Source organism: Neoarius graeffei, chromosome 14, assembly GCF_027579695.1.
Source record: "Neoarius graeffei isolate fNeoGra1 chromosome 14, fNeoGra1.pri, whole genome shotgun sequence".
NCBI lineage: Eukaryota > Metazoa > Chordata > Actinopteri > Siluriformes > Ariidae > Neoarius > Neoarius graeffei.
The window spans coordinates 45,286,796-45,308,969 of record NC_083582.1 but is presented as its reverse complement, the minus strand read 5'-3'; the positions used below and the strand labels follow the sequence as shown (position 1 = coordinate 45,308,969).

General features: G+C 41.6%; 1 protein-coding gene across 2 annotated transcripts; it reads left to right on the top strand.

Moving 5' to 3' along the window:
- The first annotated feature begins 717 nt into the window (after positions 1-717).
- Positions 718-11,115, top strand: znf281b (zinc finger protein 281b). Of its 2 annotated transcripts, XM_060939776.1 has the most exons (7): positions 718-831; positions 2,615-3,037; positions 3,241-3,357; positions 3,493-3,616; positions 3,739-3,822; positions 6,141-6,259; positions 6,401-11,115. In XM_060939776.1, the coding sequence occupies exons 2-7, from the start codon at positions 2,666-2,668 to the stop codon at positions 8,033-8,035; spliced, it is 2,451 nt and encodes an 816-aa protein (XP_060795759.1). In that variant the 5' UTR covers positions 718-831; positions 2,615-2,665; the 3' UTR covers positions 8,036-11,115. The 2 variants fall into 2 exon arrangements, with proteins under 2 accessions (XP_060795759.1, XP_060795758.1); XM_060939775.1 differs by lacking the exon at positions 718-831 and having other exon boundaries at positions 839-3,037.
- Positions 11,116-22,174: the final 11,059 nt, after the last annotated feature.

Sequence of the window (22,174 nt, the reverse complement as noted above, 5' to 3'; positions counted from 1 at the left end):
TGAATGTGAGTGTGAATGGTTGTCTGTGTCAGCCCTGTGATGACCTGGCGACTTGTCCAGGGTGTACCCCGCCTTTCGCCCGTAGTCAACTGGGATAGACTCCAGCTTGCCTGCGACCCTGTAGAAGGATAAAGTGGCTAGAGATAATGAGACGAATGAGATGAGATGTTTTTTATGAAGTAGACACCCATACCCTTCAAATAAAACAGGTCCCGCTTTGTTCTACCGCCTGGAGGGGTATGCCTTTTATTTTCAGCTCCTCGCCACTGGTCTATAAGTTAACCTAACCTGCATGTCTTTGGACTGTGAGGGAAACCGGAGCACCCGGAGGAAGCCCATGCGGACACGGGGAGAACATGCAAACTCCATACAGAAAGGCCCTCACCGGCCGCTGGGCTCGAACCCAGAACCTTTTTGCTGTGAGGCTACAGTACTAACCCTTAACAATTCTTTGTTTTTGTTAAATGTATAAAGCATTTGATGTCCTTGAGCCCTCCCAACAAGGGAACTCTTGAGTTTTGAGTAAGTGTGTTGTATTATGAGGTTTATAAATGTCTTGTAATAGCTTATAAAAGTAAAGAAACATAATAAACCCACAATGAGAACAAAATATTCATCCGTGCTGCAGGAAATGAGATAACTCTGTCCCGCACCGGTGGGACTCGGCTGTCTCCTCTCCCGACCCGTCCGCTTTACCCATAATCCCCCGCGCCGACACAAGATGGAAGAGGGCAACAGCTGCAGGAGAACAATGTTTTGGCAGTAAACGCTGAACGAACTGTGTGTTTGGGGTTCATTTAAACATTAAGAGTCGGACGTTGACATGCAAGGGTGAGTGTTATTGATTCGTCATATTTCTCCTAAGCCGCAATCTTAAAAAAAGATTTCGAAATATCCGTGTGAGCTGCGTGAAAAGCCGGAGTGGAGACGGAGAGATGCGTTGCTTATTGGCGAGCATCATTGTTTCTGTGTTCAGTGCCACCATGGGCCATTTAACACCGAGCTCTGTCTGATGCTAACACTTCATTAGCTGTACCCTGATTCGTTTTTTAATTATTTTATTTTCCCCCCTGCTTTTCTAAAACGAAAAGATAAATGTCGCCATTTGTGTTTGGCCTGTATTAAATCTCTAATCTTTTCTGTTCCACAGTGTAATTGTGTAAACTAAGAAAGCTCATATTGTGACTTCAGTTGTTCGACATCACACGTTATAATTAGCCAGTTATAGCTAAAGCAGTAGCAAAGCCACGGTTATTTGTCTGGGAGCAAACTTTTTTTTTTTAAATGAAAGAAAATCAAACGACCTCTCTAAATATCTATCATATCGTGATATATGGTTATATATTGTGTGTAAGTTTGCTATTTTATCCGCACTTGATGTGATTTAGTCAGCTAGTCGAGTAGCGCGGTGCATGCTAGCAGCAGTGTGTTGACCATCACGGGGATGTTTTTTTTGTTCGATACGCTAACGCTGATTTACTAGATGGCGATAAATTTCATCTCGTGTTTGATTGATCGAACCTGGGTAGTAGAAACGCCTACCTTCTAGTTTGTTCTTCTTCATTTAAATAGAATTAAATGCTAGAATCACAACGTATCCTTCATTTAATTATGGTGCCTAGTGAACTGCTAGCAAATGTTTGCTAGCTACATGGCTAATCATTGAGCTAGACGGAGATTGATATGTTGACTAGCCTGAGAGGTGGATTATATAAACGCCTGTATCAGATAAGCTTTGGTAAAGGTTTCTAAATACAGTGATCCGCTGTTAAGAACCCCGTTAAGAGTGCTGGTTCAATTGCGTCCTCTATTTAAAAGATGAAGAAGCAGCGGAGCGGCTGTGATCCCTGTGTGTGATCCATTATTTATGTAAAGGACATTAGCATTGATAGCGGGCTAGCTCACTCGACAGAGCTCCGTTAGCTGCTTGCTATCGTGTGCTAGCTAATGCAACCCGCACCACAATAGATGCTGCTATCGCCAAACCAAATCCTCGCAAAATCTATCTGTTTATCTGATTTTTTTGGGGGAGATGGAATCGACTAATCATTTCATGGAATCAAACGAAAAAGCTTAGTTAAGGTTAGAAGACAGCCGTGTAATCCGTTCATCTTTGAGAGATTTACTCGGCCATTTTTATTTGATGATCATGATCTCTCTCTTTCACTCTTCAGTAATATTGCACCATATGTGCATTTCACCCAGATTACACTTTTTTTTTTAAAACTGGAAAATAATTAATATTACTTCAACAAACAGTCCTGCCTTTTGTAACAGGGGTGTAAAAGCCAAATGCAGACAATTTCAAATTCCCATGAACAATAGTGATTGTGTAGAGCAGTGAAACCCAAATATTTAAGCTGCCTTAAAATCTGGCTCTCCAGGATCTCATCCAGAGTTCCTCCGAGTCACGACCAGCAAATATTAAGAGCGTCTGATTAAAATTCAAGTTTTATGCATGCGGTAAAAAGGATCATCGTGTCTGATATGGTTACGGTGCTTTTTACTTTACTGATCAGCCTTTCTGGGCTGTTCATGTGTTTCTACCCGGAATATCATGCTCGTGGATGTAAAATGGGTTGCGTATTCGTATTGTTTGTTTATATCTTTGCAGTGGATCTCATCTTTTGAGCTAAATGACCGTTGCCCTCTTGAGCAACCGACCATGAGTATTATCCAGGACAAGCTAGGCAACGAGTTTCTGCGCAACGGCAGCATGGACCCCAACTTTGCCCCCAGCATGATCATGTTCAGCCATTTACCTCCAGTCACCAGCTTCACACGACTCACCTCACAGCCGGTGGTGACTGATGTACCGCAAGAGATGGTCCTGAAGAAAGAGAGGGATTCTCCGGAGCATGGTGGCGGTTTTCTGCACAGCATGGGCATAAAGCAGGAGAAGTTCACTGAGCTTGACTACCGCATCCCACTGTATGGAACAGGCTCAGGGACAGGAGGAGGAAAGAGTTCAGACATGCTGGACATTTCACTTGGAAGTCACCAGAGCATGCTTCTGCATGATGTCAACATCAGCAGTGTAAGTTCAGAGAAGCAGAGGATGGGATAGAATTGTACTTATGAGCATTGGCTTATTTGTGTGTGTGGAGTAAGTTCTTCTGCATGGTTATTTGATCTCTGGACATACCTAGCATGCTCAAAGTCTCGTACAAGATTCTGTTGTCTGCACTTGTCTTGTCTCTTTGTGCTCCATCAAGCTTGGTTGTATTCTTGCTTTGACAGCAACTTCCTGGAAGATTAGGGAAAGACCCAAAAGACTCGACACACAGAAAAGGACGGAGGGCAAATGGGGAGGGAACAGAGGGCAGAGGCAGAAGGAAGCGAGGGGATTCCACAAAGGTGTGTGTTTGTTATTTATTTATTTATTTATTTATTTATTTTCACTCTCCGACTTATTTAACCTCAAATTAATGTGGAAAGAATATATGATATCTGACACTAATGGACTGGTTTCCTCTTGCCTCTTTTGCTCAGTCAATGATGCTGGATGGGGAGGGAGGACCGCTTTCTCCCAGCTCCAAGCCACACATATGTGAACACTGCAGCGCCGCCTTCCGCAGCTCCTACCACCTGCGCAGACATGTGCTCATCCACACAGGTGAGAGACGTGTCATGACCAGCCCAATGCACAGGCAGCTCCTGAAGACATGTTTGTACTGTAATTTGTAACGGAGCGATACATTAACAGTTAAGTTTGAACCTATGTTTTGGATTGCACAGGTGAGAGGCCTTTCAGGTGCAGTCAGTGTAACATGAGCTTCATCCAGAAGTACCTGCTGCAGCGGCATGAAAAGATCCATAGTGGTGAGTCTCACTTATTAGTCCCTAAATTTAAGATTATTTAAACTGATTTATTTTTAGACAGGGATTTTTCATCTCATCTCATCTCATTATCTCTAGCCGCTTTATCCTTCTACAGGGTCGCAGGCAAGCTGGAGCCTATCCCAGCTGACTATGGGCGAAAGGCGGGGTACACCCTGGACAAGTCGCCAGGTCATCACAGGGCTGACACATAGACACAGACAACCATTCACACTCACATTCACACCTACAGTCAATTTAGAGTCACCAGTTAACCTAACCTGCATGTCTTTGGACTGTGGGGGAAACCGGAGCACCCGGAGGAAACCCACGCGGACACGGGGAGAACATGCAAACTCCACACAGAAAGGCCCTCGCCGGCCCCAGGGCTCGAACCCAGGACCTTCTTGCTGTGAGGCGACAGCGCTAACCACTACACCACCGTGCCGCCACAGGGATTTTTAGGAATGTTTATTCTTACAGCTTCATCAGATGCATTTTACAGCAATAAAAATAGCAAATTGTAAGTCATTATCATTTCACGTTTTGGACAGGGGCTGTGTTCCACATGAGCTTGTATACACTACCAGTGCTTTTATTTTTTAATAGCAAGTCTGGTTATTTGTGTTATTACTGTGCAAGCACTGCTAAGTAGCTATAGACTGCAGCTGTGACATTGCTCCCGTTGTTTAGAAAGTGGAGGTGTGGGATCTCTTAAGCTCACACACCCACGCAAAAAAAATAAAAATCGAACATCTAGAGTCATCCTGAAATCTAAGCAAGTTTGTTACATCTTATGTGTTTTTAAAAGAGCATTCAGAAATGGGTCAGGTGTAAGTTGGTCTTTACAGGATACACCGCTATGCTATTTTCATAGGGAGGAGTGCTGGAGTCTCTTATTCCGGCTCAAACCTGTGCCACTGGCTAGATTACACTGAAAATGCACTTACATATAGAATTACTGACAGAATTGAAGGAAATACAGTGTTCTCCACGGGCGCTTTTAAAGTGGCACACTGCCCTTCCCTTGACCAAAAAATAAATAAAATATGTAACTTCATCAGTATACACCAAATAAATTGTATTCACTTTATTATAATTTTGTAACTATTTAATACGCACAAGACCATTAAACGAACGCATGCAGGGCTACCTGAAGTGGCCACACGATTGCAATAGAAAACCATCCAGGCAGCTGCATACAGAGCTCTGCAGATTGAGGTCTATTCCTGCGTTACACTACACGCACCACATAGTAACGTTGGAAGCTACAAGCTGCAGCTAGCCAGCAGCTAAATAAATTTGCGGGTGTTTGTAGTGTTATTGTGCAGCGGTTACACTTCTCATCTTTTCTGACCATACACAGTTACAGTAATCGTATACTGTAACAGCACACACACATTTAGTTAAGTTCAGGTCTTTTATTTTACGTATCTGTGATTGTGTAGGCGAGAGCTGCGTTTTCCCGTTGCTTTACTGTGGTTATTTACTGCAGGACTTCCAGGTTCCTGGGTCAAAGGACCCGAACTACAGAGGCCGGGGTGGCTTTGTAGTGCCAGTCTCGGGCACGCACACCAGCTTGTGCATTGATTGGAGTGGTTTCACCCAGTTATGTATATTGTAAAAAAATGTATGCATTTATTGTAATTGGGTATTTTGTTTATGCATGGAAGTTCGTTTATTTTTCACACACAGAAAAAAAATTATTAATTCAGGGATGTGCATCAGTCTCAAATGAGTCTCACATTGACCATAAAGATGATGTACAGTAAGAATGTGTTAATTTTTTTGTAAAATGATTTTAACAATGATTTAGCATTTCCTATCCATTTATTGCCCAGTTTCACTGTCAAAAAAGCCCAAAGTTCATCAGCTTGGCCCCCCACCGGGGCTCTGCCCCGGACCCTGTTGGGGGATCTAGGCGGCCCCCAGACCCCTTCCAACACCTTTTATTTTTGAAAAGTGGAGAACCCTGAAGTATAATAAGTGCTAATTATGCAGTGGAAAAAGCTGCTGTATTACTCTTCACTTAGTACAGTGCAGCACACACACACCAAACAGAAACACAGACTCGGCGTTAAGACTGAAGTAATGTCTTTTTACCATAGTTGCATGTTGTGCAATGGTAATACAATTGATCAGGCAACCCCGTTAATCTGAGCACACGGACTCAGCATGCGGTATGAAGTTGTTGTGAGATTAGTCACTTCATATCCTGGGAATTCAAGTATTTATTCATACTTTCTGTCAAACATTCAAGCTGATGAAATGCCCAAATCTGCTCATGAGGCATGTACACAGCTCTCTTTCATTTTTAACAGGGGAAAAGCCATTCAGCTGTGACCAGTGCAACATGCGTTTCATTCAGAAATACCACATGGAGCGACACAAGAGGACACACAGTGGAGAAAAGCCATATAAATGTGATACTTGCCAACAGGTAAGAATGACCTTACTTGTGCATGTGAAAATGCTTATTATTGTTATTATTATTGCTGCATAAAATATGCAATTCATTTAATTTGCAGTTTAGTTCGTGGCTCAATCTTAAACTCATTCCACTTTCCTTATGTATCTGTAGTATTTCTCTCGTACTGATCGTTTACTGAAGCACAAGAGAACCTGTGGAGAAGCCATAAAGAAGGATCTGGACCCAGGGATGCTACACATTGGAGATGAAGACCTGGGACAAGGCAGCTACCTACAAACTCAGGGAAATGTCAGTGCACCACCACGCAAGAGAGGCAAGTCCAAGAACAGTGGGGAGGGTGGAGAGCGGCGGAGGAAAAAAACAGCAGCTTCAGGGGCAGGCCAAATGGTCGGCCTGCAAGACTACACCGTAGACATGGCCGCTGGCTCTGGAGCGTCCTCTTCGGGGGTGGGGAACATGGCAGACACCAGCATGGCAAACCAGCACGTTCGCACTCCCAAGCTCGCCTTCAAGAAAGGTGGACGCAAGGGTGGGGACAAGAGCCTGCTCTCAATGGGTGAGGCCGGCTCAAGCTCAGCTCTGCATGAGCAGAAACTGTTACCTCCGAAATCTAGTCCCATGGATCTGCCTGGACCAGGAGGAATGGATGGTCTAGGTCTCCTCCAGAGTTCCTCAGAGTCAAAGCAAGGTGGCACAAGCAGCAACTACGACGATGCCATGCAGTTTCTGAAGAAGAGGAGGTACTTGCATGCGGTGAACAGTAGTGGTGGTGGGAGTGGTGACTACGGCTCAGTCCACCTTCCTCCTCAGCAGACGGTTATCCAAGGCGGTATTGGTGAACCCACACTGGCGTTACTGGACACGTCACCTCTGGTCAGTGTTGACAACAAGCACGACAAGTCAGGCATCCCAGATGAGGTACTGCAGAGTCTGCTGGATCACTACTCCCATAAAAGTGATGTGACTTTTGACCTCTCGGAGCCACATCATGTGGAGCTGCATACTGCTTCAGCGACACCTGAGCTGGGAGCAGATGAAACCTCCTCGAACAGCTCAGCCGACAAAAGTGGCGTGATGAACGAGTATTCCAAGTTCCTGCTGCAGACTCTGGAGAGGACGAGCCATGGCGGTAGTGGTGTCTTTACATTCTTCCCAGAGAAGCACATGTATGCTGCGTCTCCTCTGGAGTGTACCTTCAGCCAGTCTGTCTCCTCTCCCCACGGTCCCTCATCCGCTTCTGTGCTACCAAAGTCCCACTTCAGCATGCTAGTGGGCTCCCAATCTCCGTCCCACGCCTCGACTTCCTCCCAGCAGGCCTTTCACCTGAGTGCCCTAGAGCCCTCGGCCCACCAGCAGCTCACGCCGTCTCAAGAGCTCACTGAGCAGTTGGACACCCAGGAGCTTGCTAATGGCAGCGGGCAGAAGGAGCAGCAGGTGAAGAATGGCAATGCCACCAGTGCAAACAGCACCAGCAGTGGCTCCACTTCTGTCTACTCCCTGTCTTCACCATCTGATCTGACAGCCCTGGAACCATCCAAGGAGGTGGACATGCGGCCCACGTTTCAGATCGAGAACTTCGCTCAGGCATTCGGCTCCCAGTTCAAATCCGAGCGCCGAACCCCGCTGGCATACAGTGCTGACCCCCAGATCGTTGTCGTCGAAGTTGACCCCCGAATATCGCGGACTCCCATGTCAGAATTCTCAGGGTATACCAGTCTGTTAGCTGAAGTAAATGAGCCAGCTAGCTCAGGAACCAAAACCCCCACGAGCCAAAGCTACAGGTAAAGGTTTTGGTAGCCAGCCGAACCCGACAGTTTGGGACAAGGACTTTCCCCAGTACCCTTAATCCCATTTCCCTCTTTTTTTAAAGCAAAATAAAATATTAATTATTACACTGCCATTAATTGTTAATACTCTACCAGGGAAGGTCTACCTGACCTCAAATGCAATTTTTTTGATATTCTTTTTTTAATGTGTTTTAGTTCCTCGTTTTTATTAGTGTAGTCATTTCTGTGGTTAGAGGGTAGATGATGATTGACTTGACTTTTCATAAACCCTGTGTTTTAGCAATCAGGATAGAATTGTAAAATAGATGAAGATGATCTATAGTAATAACTATTGTCAGGGTGTGGCCCAGTATTCAGTGGCAAGAAAACGTCGGCCTATTGTCTGTTACAATAATTGAAAGTATTACTCAGGAAAAAACATTTTTTAAAATAATTAGGTGCAACTAGCACTGCTCATTTTTTTTCTTTTTTTTATATAAAAACAAGCATAGTTTAAAACTACAGTGAAATATTGTTTTCTGAAATTCCTTGGGGGGGGGGGGGGGGGAATCAAATCCACACTCAGTCTACCTGTTCAGCTGACCACACTGGTGAATCTTTCCACTACTTGTACATGTGCAGAGATTATGGTACTTTTGTCAATGTGAAAACACTTTGCATACGTTAATCACTAAAGGACAGACGTAAGACACAGTCATAAACCTAAATACACACGCTCAGTCCCAAACAATGCTCATGGAATTCTGTGTGCATTTAAGTCTTTTTAATAGCATCTTTACAGCTACTGAAATGTGGCCTCAGGGTTTGTCGTACACAGGCTGATTTATGCTTCTGCAAATCTGTGAACCCGTGCGGGTCTCCTGTAAAAATATTCGCTTTAGGTGTTTGCCACGACACTAGAGGGCAGTGTTGCATGTAACAAACCAGAACGTTCTGAACTCAAATCAAAGAGGAGAGTCTCATGCTGTACTGTAGAAGAGATGATGAAGTAGGAAAGTACTGGATGCAGTTAAGAAGTTTAGTTTTTACGTTGAACTTGATCATTAATGGCAGTATTCTGCTGAAATGTGTTTTGCATTGCTTTTGGATTATTCATTCAGTAAAACTCTGGAAATATTCCCCAGGTTTTTGCTATACATCTCTCGCTCCTGTAGTTTATTGCCCTTAATTTCGTAAAGTAGCGAGCTTATAATATCCTACCTTTTCTGCAAGTCGACCCTCAATTTTGCTCATGAGTTAGTTCTGGTCTGGGTGTAGAGCTGTTTGGGTCTCATCCCAACTCTGACCTGATACTTTCCTGCTCAGCCAATCGTACCCCTTTTCGACTAACAGGGAATGGGTTCTTGAATCGCTTCTGTTCAGGATTCTTTGAACCTTGGTGCAGGGCTAGTGAACCAGCCCGCATTTTCACCAGTTTTGAGTAGAACCATTGTAATCAAGGATGCTTCATGAAAGGAGGGCATTTCACAACCAGAGTAAACAGTAGCAGCAAGGTGCTGGTGTGCATTGATTTGATTATCTGAGCTTTTTTCTGTTATTGCAGATACTTGTTTTTGGTCCCTCCCCTGAAGATGCATCCTTCTCCATTGCTGTGCTCCGCTTCCTCTCCAAACTAATGACACGCCCACTGATGTCATGGTTCATGCTGAGAAAACCAGCTATATTTTGGTTCCAACTGGGAACCAACTTTTCAGGTTCCGAACCAATTTATTTTTGGTTGAAATGCTCCGAACGGTTGAAGAACAGAACGGGCTCTCTGTTGGTTGAAAAGGGGTATCGGTGTCTTGCATAACAGATTGTCATGAGGTTTCTGTTGGTTCCCCCTCAAGCTACACTAACCCATGTACTGTATCTCCTTGTCTCTGTGTTTTGCAGAAGTATAAATCAGCCGTAAATCATACCCCCGTTGTTAGACGTCAGCTCTCATCCCTTTCATTTCTCAAGGAATCATATTAGCACTTTTACCACTGAAGACAAAAACTGTTGGATTACAGATACATACATGCTTTTGTTCAGAGGAAAGCTGTGATTTTTTTTTTAACATAACGGAAATGGGTGTTTATTGCTGGGGCATTTTTTTATTTTTTAATATATATAGTGGGATGGGAGGGGTATTAGCATGATTTTGTTTTAGTAATGCTATCAACATGGATGCCATACCAATTTTTGTGCTGTGGAGCCTTGGGTGTAAGTACAGGGCCTCTGTATTCAAAGTGTATTTAAGTATTAAGTTGAATTTTTTTTTTTTTTTAAGTGAATAGCTGCATTTGGAATTCTACCTCTCAAATTGCAAATTTGATGCCTAATGGACAAAAATGCAAACTTCCCTTTCAAGGTCATGCTTGGAGAACCAGGTTGTGGACTTTTAAACTCGTGCAAATCTGAATTTTTTTTGGACCTGGACCTGTTGAATTTTTGTTGTTAGCCATGAAATCAGGAATCACACAGCATGAAGAGACTTGTGAATCTGATTACTGTTTTCCCCCACAAATGCAATCTTTGCTGTGCCCGTGAACGGAGCAGGAAGACTCCTGTGTCTTCCTTCCGTGTCTCCTGCTCCTATCCAGCATGAATGGGACCCAGCTATTGGCCTCAGTCCCTTCACAGAGAACTGCTGATTGTGCACTAGTCTCGGGGCTCAAAACCTAAATGCTGCATTCTCCCATACATTTTTTTTTTTTAAATGTAAAATAAAAAACGGTGGCAAAAAGAACACAATTGACCTTAATATACCTCATATCACTGTATACACGACAAAACCAGGGACGTGTTTCATGTAGCCTATATAGTGGTAATATTGTAGTGTACATCAGCCATATTGTAGAATCATATAATGCTGCCTGTGTTTACGATTATAGTTCATGTTGGTCTGTTGGATTTTTTTTTTTTTGGTCTGTTAAGCAATTTTGCCAAGCAGTGTTTCCTTGTAGATCTCTTTCCCCTTAGGATTTTTTGAATTTGTTTTTCCCCTTGTTTTTGTTCCTTGCCATAATGTGTGTTAATATGATCTCTAGAAAGATTTTGTTTACAGTAATGTGCAAAACACTAAAAATGTGTTTTATTTCCCATTTGATTGTTGTCTGATGCATGATAAGTTTTTTTTTTTTTTTTTTTTTTTTTTTTTTAATGGCTTTTTTTTCCTGATCACAGTTGCACCAATTTTTTTTTTTTTAAGCAGATGTGTCCTCATCTTCAAGCTTTTTTGTGACTCTACAGGGCTGAACATGTCAGATGACTTTATATATGATTAGATAAGCCAATAAAACCTTTTTTTGTTATGAAAGCTCGTCAGTGTAAATTTTTGACACGGTCTGATTTGTGAGGCCTCCTAACTGATTATACCATGGAATTAACCGGCTGTGGGGCTTTACTGTTAAATTCCCTTTATTCCTGAGGTTTACTTATTTGGCAGAAAATGATCAAGTTCATATTATGATGGTTGTTACGGTTGGTCAGTAGAGGATCCGATAGATATTGTAACACTGACTTTTTTCAAGATACAGGTTAAAAGGCATTTCTGTCTATTACAATGGACTTGTTCATTTTTTGTTACCTGATCAAGACCTTTTACTTAAGTGGTTTGCATCCCTTTTGAGTCTCAATGCAAAATTTTGGGTGAATCGCAATACCCTCATTCAGGTCTTTCCCTGAGTTACACTACAACAACCTCTGTTTCTCTGAACAAGGACCATAACTGCACTGCAAAGCCTTTGGGTGTGCAATACATTTCAGTTGCTTCCTTTTAGGCCACTCCTAGCATGTTCATAAGTTCACTGCTGACCATGACTAAAAGAAACAGCTGTTTATTTTTGGCTAAGTAGCACTCCACTCTCTCACGCTAGTAGATGGTGTGTTTTTTTTTTTTTTTTTTTACCCCCCTTTCTTTTTTTTTGGCTCAGTGCACCAGCTTTCCTTGCAACCATTCTCTCTCTTTTCAGTTTATAATACTGATGACATGAGACATTTGATGGAAAAGCTGTACTGAAATACCTGCATCTTTCTGAGAATGAAAAAATAATTTTGGGATTTAAGAAAAAAAAATATTTAAAGTTTTTTTTTCCCACCCTTTTTCCACTGGCTTGTGTGGTTATAAATGGTCAAGTAATACAATAAGAAAGTAATTCTTTCGTCATATTGTGAAAACTTACCCCCCCCCCCCAGACATAAGTAAACTTTTATTAAAGTGTCTAAGGTTTGATAATTGAAACAAAAGCAAGGTTTATGATTAATAAACAGTGCAATTTTCTTTTGAAGTCATCCTGATTACAATGATCCTGGCCAGTGGTATAAATGATCTTTTAGAAATGTGCATCTGGCTGCTGCTTTATAAATGATTAGCTAATAAATGTAGTGGTCAAAGCAAAACTGGCACACATTACTACTTTAGCTATTAACCAGGAAGTCTGGTGAGTCAATGCACAACCCCAATTCCAAAAATGTTGGGATGCTGTGTAAACACTAAATAAAAACAGAATGCAGTGATTTTCAAATCCTTTTAAACCTATTCAGTTGAAGACAACATAAAGACAAGATATATAATGTTCAAACTGAAACTTTGTTTTTTGTAAATATACACTTATACTAACACCCCCCCCCAAAAAAAAAAAATGAATTGGGGGCAATAAGAGACTGGGAAAGACTTGGACAACCTTTATTGTCATTCAGTATGCAACAAGTGTACACTGAACGAAATTTCGTTGCAATTTGGCTCAGCACAGAAATAAATATGAAGTGTATTAAATTAAATTATGCAGCAGCAAAAATCTTATAAAGTGCAATAGTATAAAGTGACCTGTGGAATTAGGAATGTTCAAGTTATAAATAAAAGTGTAGAGTTTGGGTTTGGAGTTCAGCAGTCTGGTGACCTGAAGGAAAAAGCTGTTATAGAACCTGGTGGTCCTGCACCTAATGCTGCGGAACCTCTTTCCAGAGGCCAGAGGGGAGAACAGTCTATAGTGAGGGTGTGAGGGGTCACTGATGATGTTTCTGGCTCGAGACGTGCAATGTCCTGAATGGACGGAAGAGAAGTCCCAATGATTTTCTCTGCTGTCCTCACCACTCTCCTCACATTCTTCCTGTCAGAGGCACTGCAGCCTCCAGACCACACAGAGATGCAGCTGGTTAGAATGCTCTCTATGGTGCTTCTGTAGAATGTAGTGAGGATGGGTGGGGGCAGGTGGGCTCTCCTCATCCTACGCAAGAAGTGCAGACGTTGCTGTGCCTTCTTGACCAGTGACGCAGTGTTCACAGACCAGGTGAAGTTGTCTGTGATGTGCACCCCGAGGAACTTGGTGCTATTGAGCACCTCCACAACCGTGTTGTCGATGAGAAGTGGAGCGTGGCTGGGTTGGCTTTTCCTGAAGTCAACAATGATCTCTTTAGTTTTGTCCACGGTGAGGATCAGGTTGTTGTCCCTGCACCAGCCCACCAGCTGCTCCAAGTTGTGGAATGCTCAGAAAACACATTTGGAGCATTCTACAGGTTAACTGATAATTGTAAAGGCTCAGTCTTTCACAAGCAAGGATGGACTGAGGTTCACCACTTTGTGAAAAACCATGTGGGCAAATAGTTCAACAGTTTGAGAGTTTCTCAACATACAATTACAAGGAATTTAGGGATTTCACCATCGACAATCCATAATATCAAAAGATTCAGAGAATCTAGAGAAATCTCTGTGCACAAGGAGCAAGGCCGAAAACCAACATTGAACCATGACCTTTGACTCCTCAGGTGACACTGCATAAAAAATACTGGCCAAGACATCCATAAAGTTGTAAATATAACAGGTGGCACTACCATCTTGACAACTTTTATGCACACCCACCTGTCCTCAACAGCTTTTCACTCAAATGGAACCTTATAATAAGACGATCATATTTTGTATTTTGTGATCTATTTAAAATAGCCTGAACCATACATTCAATTACAGCAGCTTTAAGTACTTCTGCTGTGTGTCAAAGTTCAATCTGTTATTACCAGGTTTGGGATAGGCTTATTTTCTTGTGTTTATTTTACATCATACTGTAGATAATATAGTTCCAAAGGTAACATGTTTTTAAGAGCATTCTCTGTGACGACTTTTACTATGACCTCTCTTTATTATAGCTTGTGTAACATGAGCTATTCATTCTTTATGACCTTGCTTATAGGAAAGTGTAAGGCTACGTTTACACTAGGCCGTATCTGTCTCGTTTTCTTCGCGGATGCACTGTCCGTTTACATTAACCCCCCTGAAAAAGCGGGGAAACGGGAATCCGCCAGCGTCCACGTATTCAATCTAGATCGTATCAGCTCCGGTGCTGTGTAAACATTGAGAATACGCGAATACGCTGTGCTGAGCTCTAGCTGGCGTCTCATTGGACAACGTCACTGTGACATCCACCTTCCTGATTCGCTGGCGTTGGTCATGTGACGCGACTGCTGAAAAACGGCGCGGACTTCCGCCTTGTATCACCTTTCATTAAAGAGTATAAAAGTATGAAAATACTGCAAATACTGATGCAAATACTGCCCATTGTGTAGTTATGATTGTCTTTAGGCTTGCCATCCTTCCACTTGCAAGTAATAAGTGATATGCGCTGGGATCTCACACACAGCGGCTCAGTCCCGAATCGTGGCTTGTTCACTTCACTCGCGCGCTCTGTGAGCTGCGCAGGGCCGGAGTGCACACCCTCCAGAGGGCACTCGCTGTTCAGGGCGGAGTGATTTGGAGCGCAGGATGCCTGCGGAGCCGAGCGTATCCGCGTATTGGTGTTGCTGTGTGCACGGCTAACGGTTTTAGTGTAAACGCGAATCGTTTTAAGAACGTTAATCTGATGATCCGCTGATTCGACGTAATGTAAACGTAGCCTTAGGAGTGGCTATGTGACTCATCACTAAAAACATCCCAGTCCAGACCAGTCAGACGCATTAGTTTAGCAAATAGAACACATCCAGTATCCATGTCTATTTGTTATTACAATCTCCATGGAGAAGCAGAATATGAGCCCCTTTTGTAAATTAATCCTTTTATTAACCCATGATTTCAGTCAAAAGCTGTGAAGCATCATGTTATTGCTGAGAGCTGTTTATATGGCATGCCAAAATATACTGCCATATAATTGGAGCAAGGACTGAGTGCAGTCATAAATTGTTCTTGGTCAGTTACCTGTAAATATCAGGTACAAGGTATACAAGGGCTTCGCCAATCTGAGATACTTTGGACCCAGCTCCATGGTGACAGACAGTTCGACTGTTAGTTTGTGTAACTAAGACGCCACGCCTGTTGATACTTCCTTGTGTCCTGTCCTCTGACCAAACTGTGTGTCCCTTAAAATCCCTATAGAGTTTATCATTTCTGTATGGACAGGCTGTAGTGTCTTTTTGAAACAATATTTGTGAAGATAGCGCAGGGATCATAGGAAAAAATAGTTTTTTCTTACTAGTGATTCTTTTATGAGCTTTTAAACTTACATTCAGTGCAATGCCAAGTTAATATAATTTTATAATTTAGCTGCCCATTTTTGCTGAAACAAATAATTGAGAAACAGAGTAAACCAAGGCTGACTTGATAATCAGAAATAACACCAACATCGGTTCTCCTGAATTGAAAGTCAGTCTTGGTGTTATAAAATGCAAAATCTATTCCAGTATGTGACGTGTTTTGTACCTTATATACATCCTGATATCTGTTCTCACCTGATTGTCTTCAGGTTATGTCCTATAAAAAGATGTTAATGATAAACCAAACTGGGATCAACATGTCCTTTAGAAAAGGTGTTGTAAATCCTGGGCTAATAAAGCACGACTCACTCTTTGAAGAGAATGTTTTACATGAATAGAAACTTAGTGCAAGAGGCAATACATAAAGTTCCTCAGTCAATCATGAACTGTGTCTGTTCAATTCATGTTGTCACAAAAGTTACTGCATAGTTAGTTTTTTTCAAGTAATTTTGGATCAAAAGAAAGGCTCATGTAATGAAAAACTCCTCTGTCATCTTTTTTAAGGGCTATTTTGATCATTATGGGTATTTTAAACTTCCTTAAAGGATTCTACTTTCTGTCAGAGAAACACCCTGTTCTATGGTTCTACACAGAACCTTTAAGGGTTCTACGAAAGGGGCATTTGAAGAACTTGTAAGAACTCTAAGAGCATAGAACAAGTACTGATTATGGAATCAGGTTCATCAGAGCTGCCCTAGGACACAAGTGCCTTTATAAATGATGAGTGGTTTATATACATATATATCAAGAAGGTCCTGGGTTCGAGCCCAGTGGCCGGCGAGGGCCTTTCTGTGCAGAGTTTGCATGCTCTCCCCATGTCTGCGTGGGTTTCCTCCGGGTGCTCCAGTTTCCCCCACAGTCCAAAGGCATACAGGTTAGGCTAATTGGTGGCTCTAAATTGACCGTAGGTGTGAATGGTTGTTTGTCTCTATGTGTCAGCCCTGTGATGACCTGGCGACTTGTCCAGGGTGTACCCCGCCTCTCGCCCATAGTCAGCTGGGATAGGCTCCAGCTTGCCTGCGACCCTGTAGAACAGGATAAAGTGGCTAGAGATAATGATATTATATATATATATATATATATATATATATATATATATATATATATATATATATACACAGTATATACAGTGGGGCAAAAAAGTATTTAGTCAGCCACCAATTGTGCAAGTTCTCCCACTTAAAAAGATGAGAGAGGCCTGTAATTTTCATCATACGTACACTTCAACTATGAGAGACAGAATGGGGGGAAAGAATCCAGGAAATCACATTGTAGGATTTTTAATTAATTAATTGGTAAATTCCTCGGTAAAATAAGTATTTGGTCACCTACAAACAAGCAAGATTTCTGGCTCTCACAGACCTGTAACAACTTCTTTAAGAGGCTTTTCTATCCTCCACTCATTACCTGTATTAATGGCACCTGTTTGAACTCGTTATCAGTATAAAAGACACCTGTCCACAACAGTCACACTCCAAACTCCACTATGGCCAAGACCAAAGAGCTGTCAAAGGACACCAGAAACAAAATTGTAGACCTGCACCAGGCTGGGAAGACTGAATCTGCAATAGGTAAGCAGCTTGGTGTGAAGAAATCAACTGTGGGAGCAATTATTAGAAAATGGAAGACATACAAGACCACTGATAATCTCCCTCGATCTGGGGCTCCACGCAAGATCTCACCCCGTGGGGTCAAAATGATCACAAGGACGGTGAGCAAAAATCCCAGAACCACACGGGGGGACCTAGTGAATGACCTGCAGAGAGCTGGGACCAAAGTAACAAAGGCTACCATCAGTAACACACTACGCCGCCAGGGACTCAAATCCTGCAGTGCCAGACATGTCCCCCTGCTTAAGCCAGTACATGTCCAGGCCCGTCTGAAGTTTGCTAGAGAGCATTTGGATGATCCAGAAGAGGATTGGGAGAATGTTATATGGTCAGATGAAACCAAAATAGAACTTTTTGGTAAAAACTCAACTTGTCGTGTTTGGAGGAGAAAGACTGCTGAGTTGCATCCAAAGAACACCATACCTACTGTGAAGCATGAGGGTGGAAACATCATGCTTTGGGGCTGTTTTTCTGCAAAGGGACCAGGACGACTGATCCGTGTAAAAGAAAGAATGAATGGGGCCATGCATTGTGAGATTCTGAGTGAAAATCTCCTTCCATCAGCAAGGGCATTGAAGATGAAACATGGCTGGGTCTTTCAGCATGACAATGATCTCAAACACACCACCTGGGCAATGAAGGAGTGGCTTCGTAAGAAGCATTTCAAGGTCCTGGAGTGGCCTATAGCCAGTCTCCAGATCTCAACCCCACAGAAAATCTTTGGAGGGAGTTGAAAGTCCATGTTGCCCAGCGACAGCCCCAAAACATCACTGCTCTAGAGGAGATCTGCATGGAGGAATGGGCCAAAATACCAGCAACAGCGTGTGAAAACCTTGTGAAGACTTACAGAAAACGTTTGACCTCTGTCATTGCCAACAAAGGGTATATAACAAAGTATTGAGATGAACTTTTGTTATTGACCAAATACTTATTTTCCACCATAATTTGCAAATAAATTCTTTAAAAATCAGACAATGTGATTTTCTGGATTTTTTTTTTCTCATTTTGTCTCTCATAGTTGAGGTATACCTATGATGAAAATTATAGGCCTCTCTCATCTTTTTAAGTGGGAGAACTTGCACAACTGGTGACTGACTAAATACTTTTTTGCCCCACTGTATACACACACACACACACACACACACACACACACACACACACACACACACACACAGGGTGTTTCAAAAAATTTGATATCATTTCACAGTCTAATAACTTTGCCAATTCTCGTTCAATTGACCTCAAATTTTAACAACGTGTTTGGAAACAGGTCAAAATTTTATGTTTCATGTTTTTTGTTTTTATCATTTTAGGTATAGAAATGCCATTCACTGGAAAAGAAAAGGCGTTTTGTGTGTTAGAGTACGCTCAAACACAGTTGAACAAGACTGTGCAGCGTGCATTTATGAGAGAATTCTCTAAAAATGCACCAGCTGCAATGCAGATTTGGACATGGCACAAAAAGTTCAAAGAGGAAGGCTGTATGTGTGTCAGGCAGCGCACATATTGAACATTTGTGAAATCATTCATGGAATCCACATACCTTTTGAATTTCTCATTCAAATTTTGAGAAATAAATATTATAATGCTTAACATTAAACCTGTTCAGTTTCATGTGCCTAGACTATGTAGTTTCTGGGATATTTACATCTCAAATAATATCACATTTTTTGAAACACCCTGTATATAATGGCTAATTAGGACTGAATATTAGTTAATGACACTGGAACCCATGAAAATGTGGAAAAATCCCCTTAAACGCTAGTGTTTATCCCGATAGCTCGAAATACAGTGTAGGCAAAAACAATCAAGTAATAAAAACATCCATCCATCCATCCATTCCATTTTCTTCCACTTATCCGAAGTTGGGTTGCGGTGGCAGCAGGCTAAGCAGGGTATTCCAGGCATCTGTCTCCCCAGCAACACTTTCCAGTTCCTCCTGGGGGATCCCAAGGTGCTCCCAGGCCAGATGAGAGATATAATCTCTCCAGCGTATTCTCCTCTCAGTTGGACGTGCCCAGAAAACCTCCAAAGGAAGGCGCCCAGGAGGCATCCTAATCAGATGCCTGAACCACCTCAACTGACTCCTTTCGACATGAAGGCACAGCGGCATGACATGAGATCCCTCTGGAAGTCTGAGCTCCTCACCCTATCTCTAAGGGTGAGCCCGACCACCCTACGAAAAAAACTAATAAAAAACAGAATACCATAAAATGCAGCATTGTTCTTTGTAGAAAATAAACAACAGCATTTATGTAATTGTTATGGAAATCCATTTCTGTGCTCCAGTTTTAGGCTCATGTACTGTAGAGTTCTCTTTGTATTCTACTCATATTACGTTTACAAATATGTAGCTGTAGTGAAGGTAAAAGACATTTTCAACATAAGTAAACATCACAACAACTATTTGTAAGTTCAATTTTTATTTGTATAGCACTTTTAACAATGGACATTGCCACGAAAGTTGCAGATCTGTCATGTAAAATAGCAATACAGCACTTGGAAAACAACATTCACGTGTCCCAGCCAACTATACCTACGTTTTAGATTCAAATACAATCCTTAAAATGCTTCAATAATTGTATTTCTTTCTTCTCAAAAATTGCATTCACATAATTACATTTAACATCACAGATTTAATATATCCTTCACTGTGAGACATATATTATAGTTCATGGGGGGGGGGGGGGGGGGGGGGGGGGGGATTACATTTTATTGTGTCCCATAACACTCAGTCAACCTTTTACCTGAACACATTCACTGCTATGAAATGTATTTGGAATATGACGCAGTGTTCAACAGGAAGTTGCATCATCCAAATTTCTTGATGATAATGGGAAGAAGAAAACCCTTTTTTCTTTATTTTCAATGATATTAAGACATTGATTCACAAGGTTTCTTTGAAGAACACAATCCTCTTACCCTGTTAAACAAAAGGCCAAGATGTATGAAATTTTTAACATCCTTATGCCATAAGTATGGATGCAATTTAAATACATTTTGTGCATTAGTTAATACTCTGTTACAAAACATAACCCAGATACCCGCTGACAAGCAAAACGCAACCATTATGAGAAAAAATAAACTTGTGCAAAGAGATATCATTGCCTGAAATGGGTTAACACACATCTGAACATTTACATGCATGTTTTATTTGATTCAATGTTGAAAATTGATTAAAAATAATTTAAGAGTCAACAAGGCCTAAACAGCAATGCGATCTAAGAATTGGCATTTAATGATATTTCTTGAGATTACACCATAGTACTTTTATTTTTAAAAGTACATTTAAAAAGTAGATTCTTTTGTGAAAGCATATCAGTTTTATGTTTACCGCAACTTAAAACTACAAGATTTCAAAAAGTGCACAAAGTTGCTAGTAAGTGGAAAGTCACAATGCTTTACTGTAGTGAGTTTTAAAGTATTTGCTAACTCTATAACTGTACAGCTTTAATACTAATGCATTAGTGTCTACTAACTCTTTAACACCTTTAGAATCTTTATGCAAGAGGTTCAATAAAATATTTATGGCGCTGATTAAAGAAATGATAGGAAACAACTGACTTTTTGAACCTCAGCTTAACCCCTTCTTAGCTGCTTATGAAGGAGTCATATGAAGTCCATATGAAGAAACGACTATAAAAGCTCCAGATGAACAAATGTAATTTCCAAATTAGGAAAATTACATTAATAATGGAATTATTTGATCACCGGTTAAATGTATCTAAAGATGAAAGAAAAGATGGTCTTGAAGATGTGCAAGTCTTTATTTGAATCTGGTATTTTTAATTTTAGAAATGTTTATGGTATAACTGTACCATTTCTGTGGTCAGGAAGATGGGGTTATTTTTTGCTTTGGTTCATAAGCAGGCATTCAAATTGTTCTGGGGTAGGTTTCCCAAAAGCATTGTAGCACAAAGATCATTGTTAAATGGTAGAGCAAGCATCACAATGAACACTCTCTCTCTCCTAGTTAAGATGCTCTTAACGTTAAGAGGCTTTTGGGAAACCCACCACTGTACTGAACACACATGGACGGAAAAAGTTTATTTTACATTCAGTTAAATTTAATATCTAAAATAGACTTTGAAATTTGTTGCACACTGTGGACTCATAAATTCTTTAGTAAATCCATGATCATGGCATTACCTTGACCATTTTTCTTCTTGGGTGAGTTCATATATTAAATGTCACCTAGCCTTATTCATCCCATTCACATAATGTCCTTACATTATATTTGAAAATATTGAGAAGATGTCCCAGACTGGCCCAACGAATTCCAAATCTAGCTGCTAGAACACAGCCACAAGTTAGTCTTGGTGAGACCATACATGTACAGCTGGGCCACTTTCAGCCATAAATGAACATGGATCAGTTTTGTCCCATATTCCATAAGTAAATTCCAATTAACTGTGCTTTACTAACCATTTGACCATTTTGCTATATGAGATTTCACCATCAAAAGTTCTTCCACAGAATATTAACTAATAAAAAGCTTTGTGTGACACAAAGGACCTGTAGGAATTTTTAGCTGATGCAGGAGTGGTGGTGGACCATTCTAGCCTGAAGTGTTGCTTTCACATGATCTACAAGAGTCATCAGCAGGAAACCTTAAGGCTACGTTTACATTACGTCGAATCAGCGGATCATCAGATTAACGTTCTTAAAACGATTCGCGTTTACACTAAAACCGTTAGCCGTGCACACAGCAACACCAATACACGGATACGCTCGGCTCCGCAGGCATCCTGCGCTCCAAATCACTCCGCCCTGAACAGCGAGTGCCCTCTGGAGGGTGCACACTCCGGCCCTGCGCAGCTCACAGAGCGCGCGAGTGAAGTGCACAAGCCACGATTCGGGACTGAGCCGCTGTGTGTGAGATCCCAGTGCATATCACTTACTACTTGCAAGTGGAAGGATGGCAAGCCTAAAGACAATCATAACTACACAATGGGCAGTATTTGCATCAGTATTTGCAGTATTTTCATACTTTTATACTCTTTAATGAAAGGTGATACAAGGCGGAAGTCCGCGCCGTTTTTCAG

What these genes read in the sequence shown, in the direction of transcription:
- znf281b (XM_060939775.1), top strand. Translation starts at nt 2,558, where the DNA reads ATGCTCGTGGATGTAAAATGGGTTGCGTATTCGTATTGTTTGTTTATA. An exon ending in AGCGAGGGGATTCCACAAAG is followed by an intron (nt 3,358 to 3,492) that starts GTGTGTGTTTGT and finishes TCTTTTGCTCAG; the next exon opens with TCAATGATGCTGGATGGGGA. An exon ending in AATGTGATACTTGCCAACAG is followed by an intron (nt 6,260 to 6,400) that starts GTAAGAATGACC and finishes ATGTATCTGTAG; the next exon opens with TATTTCTCTCGTACTGATCG.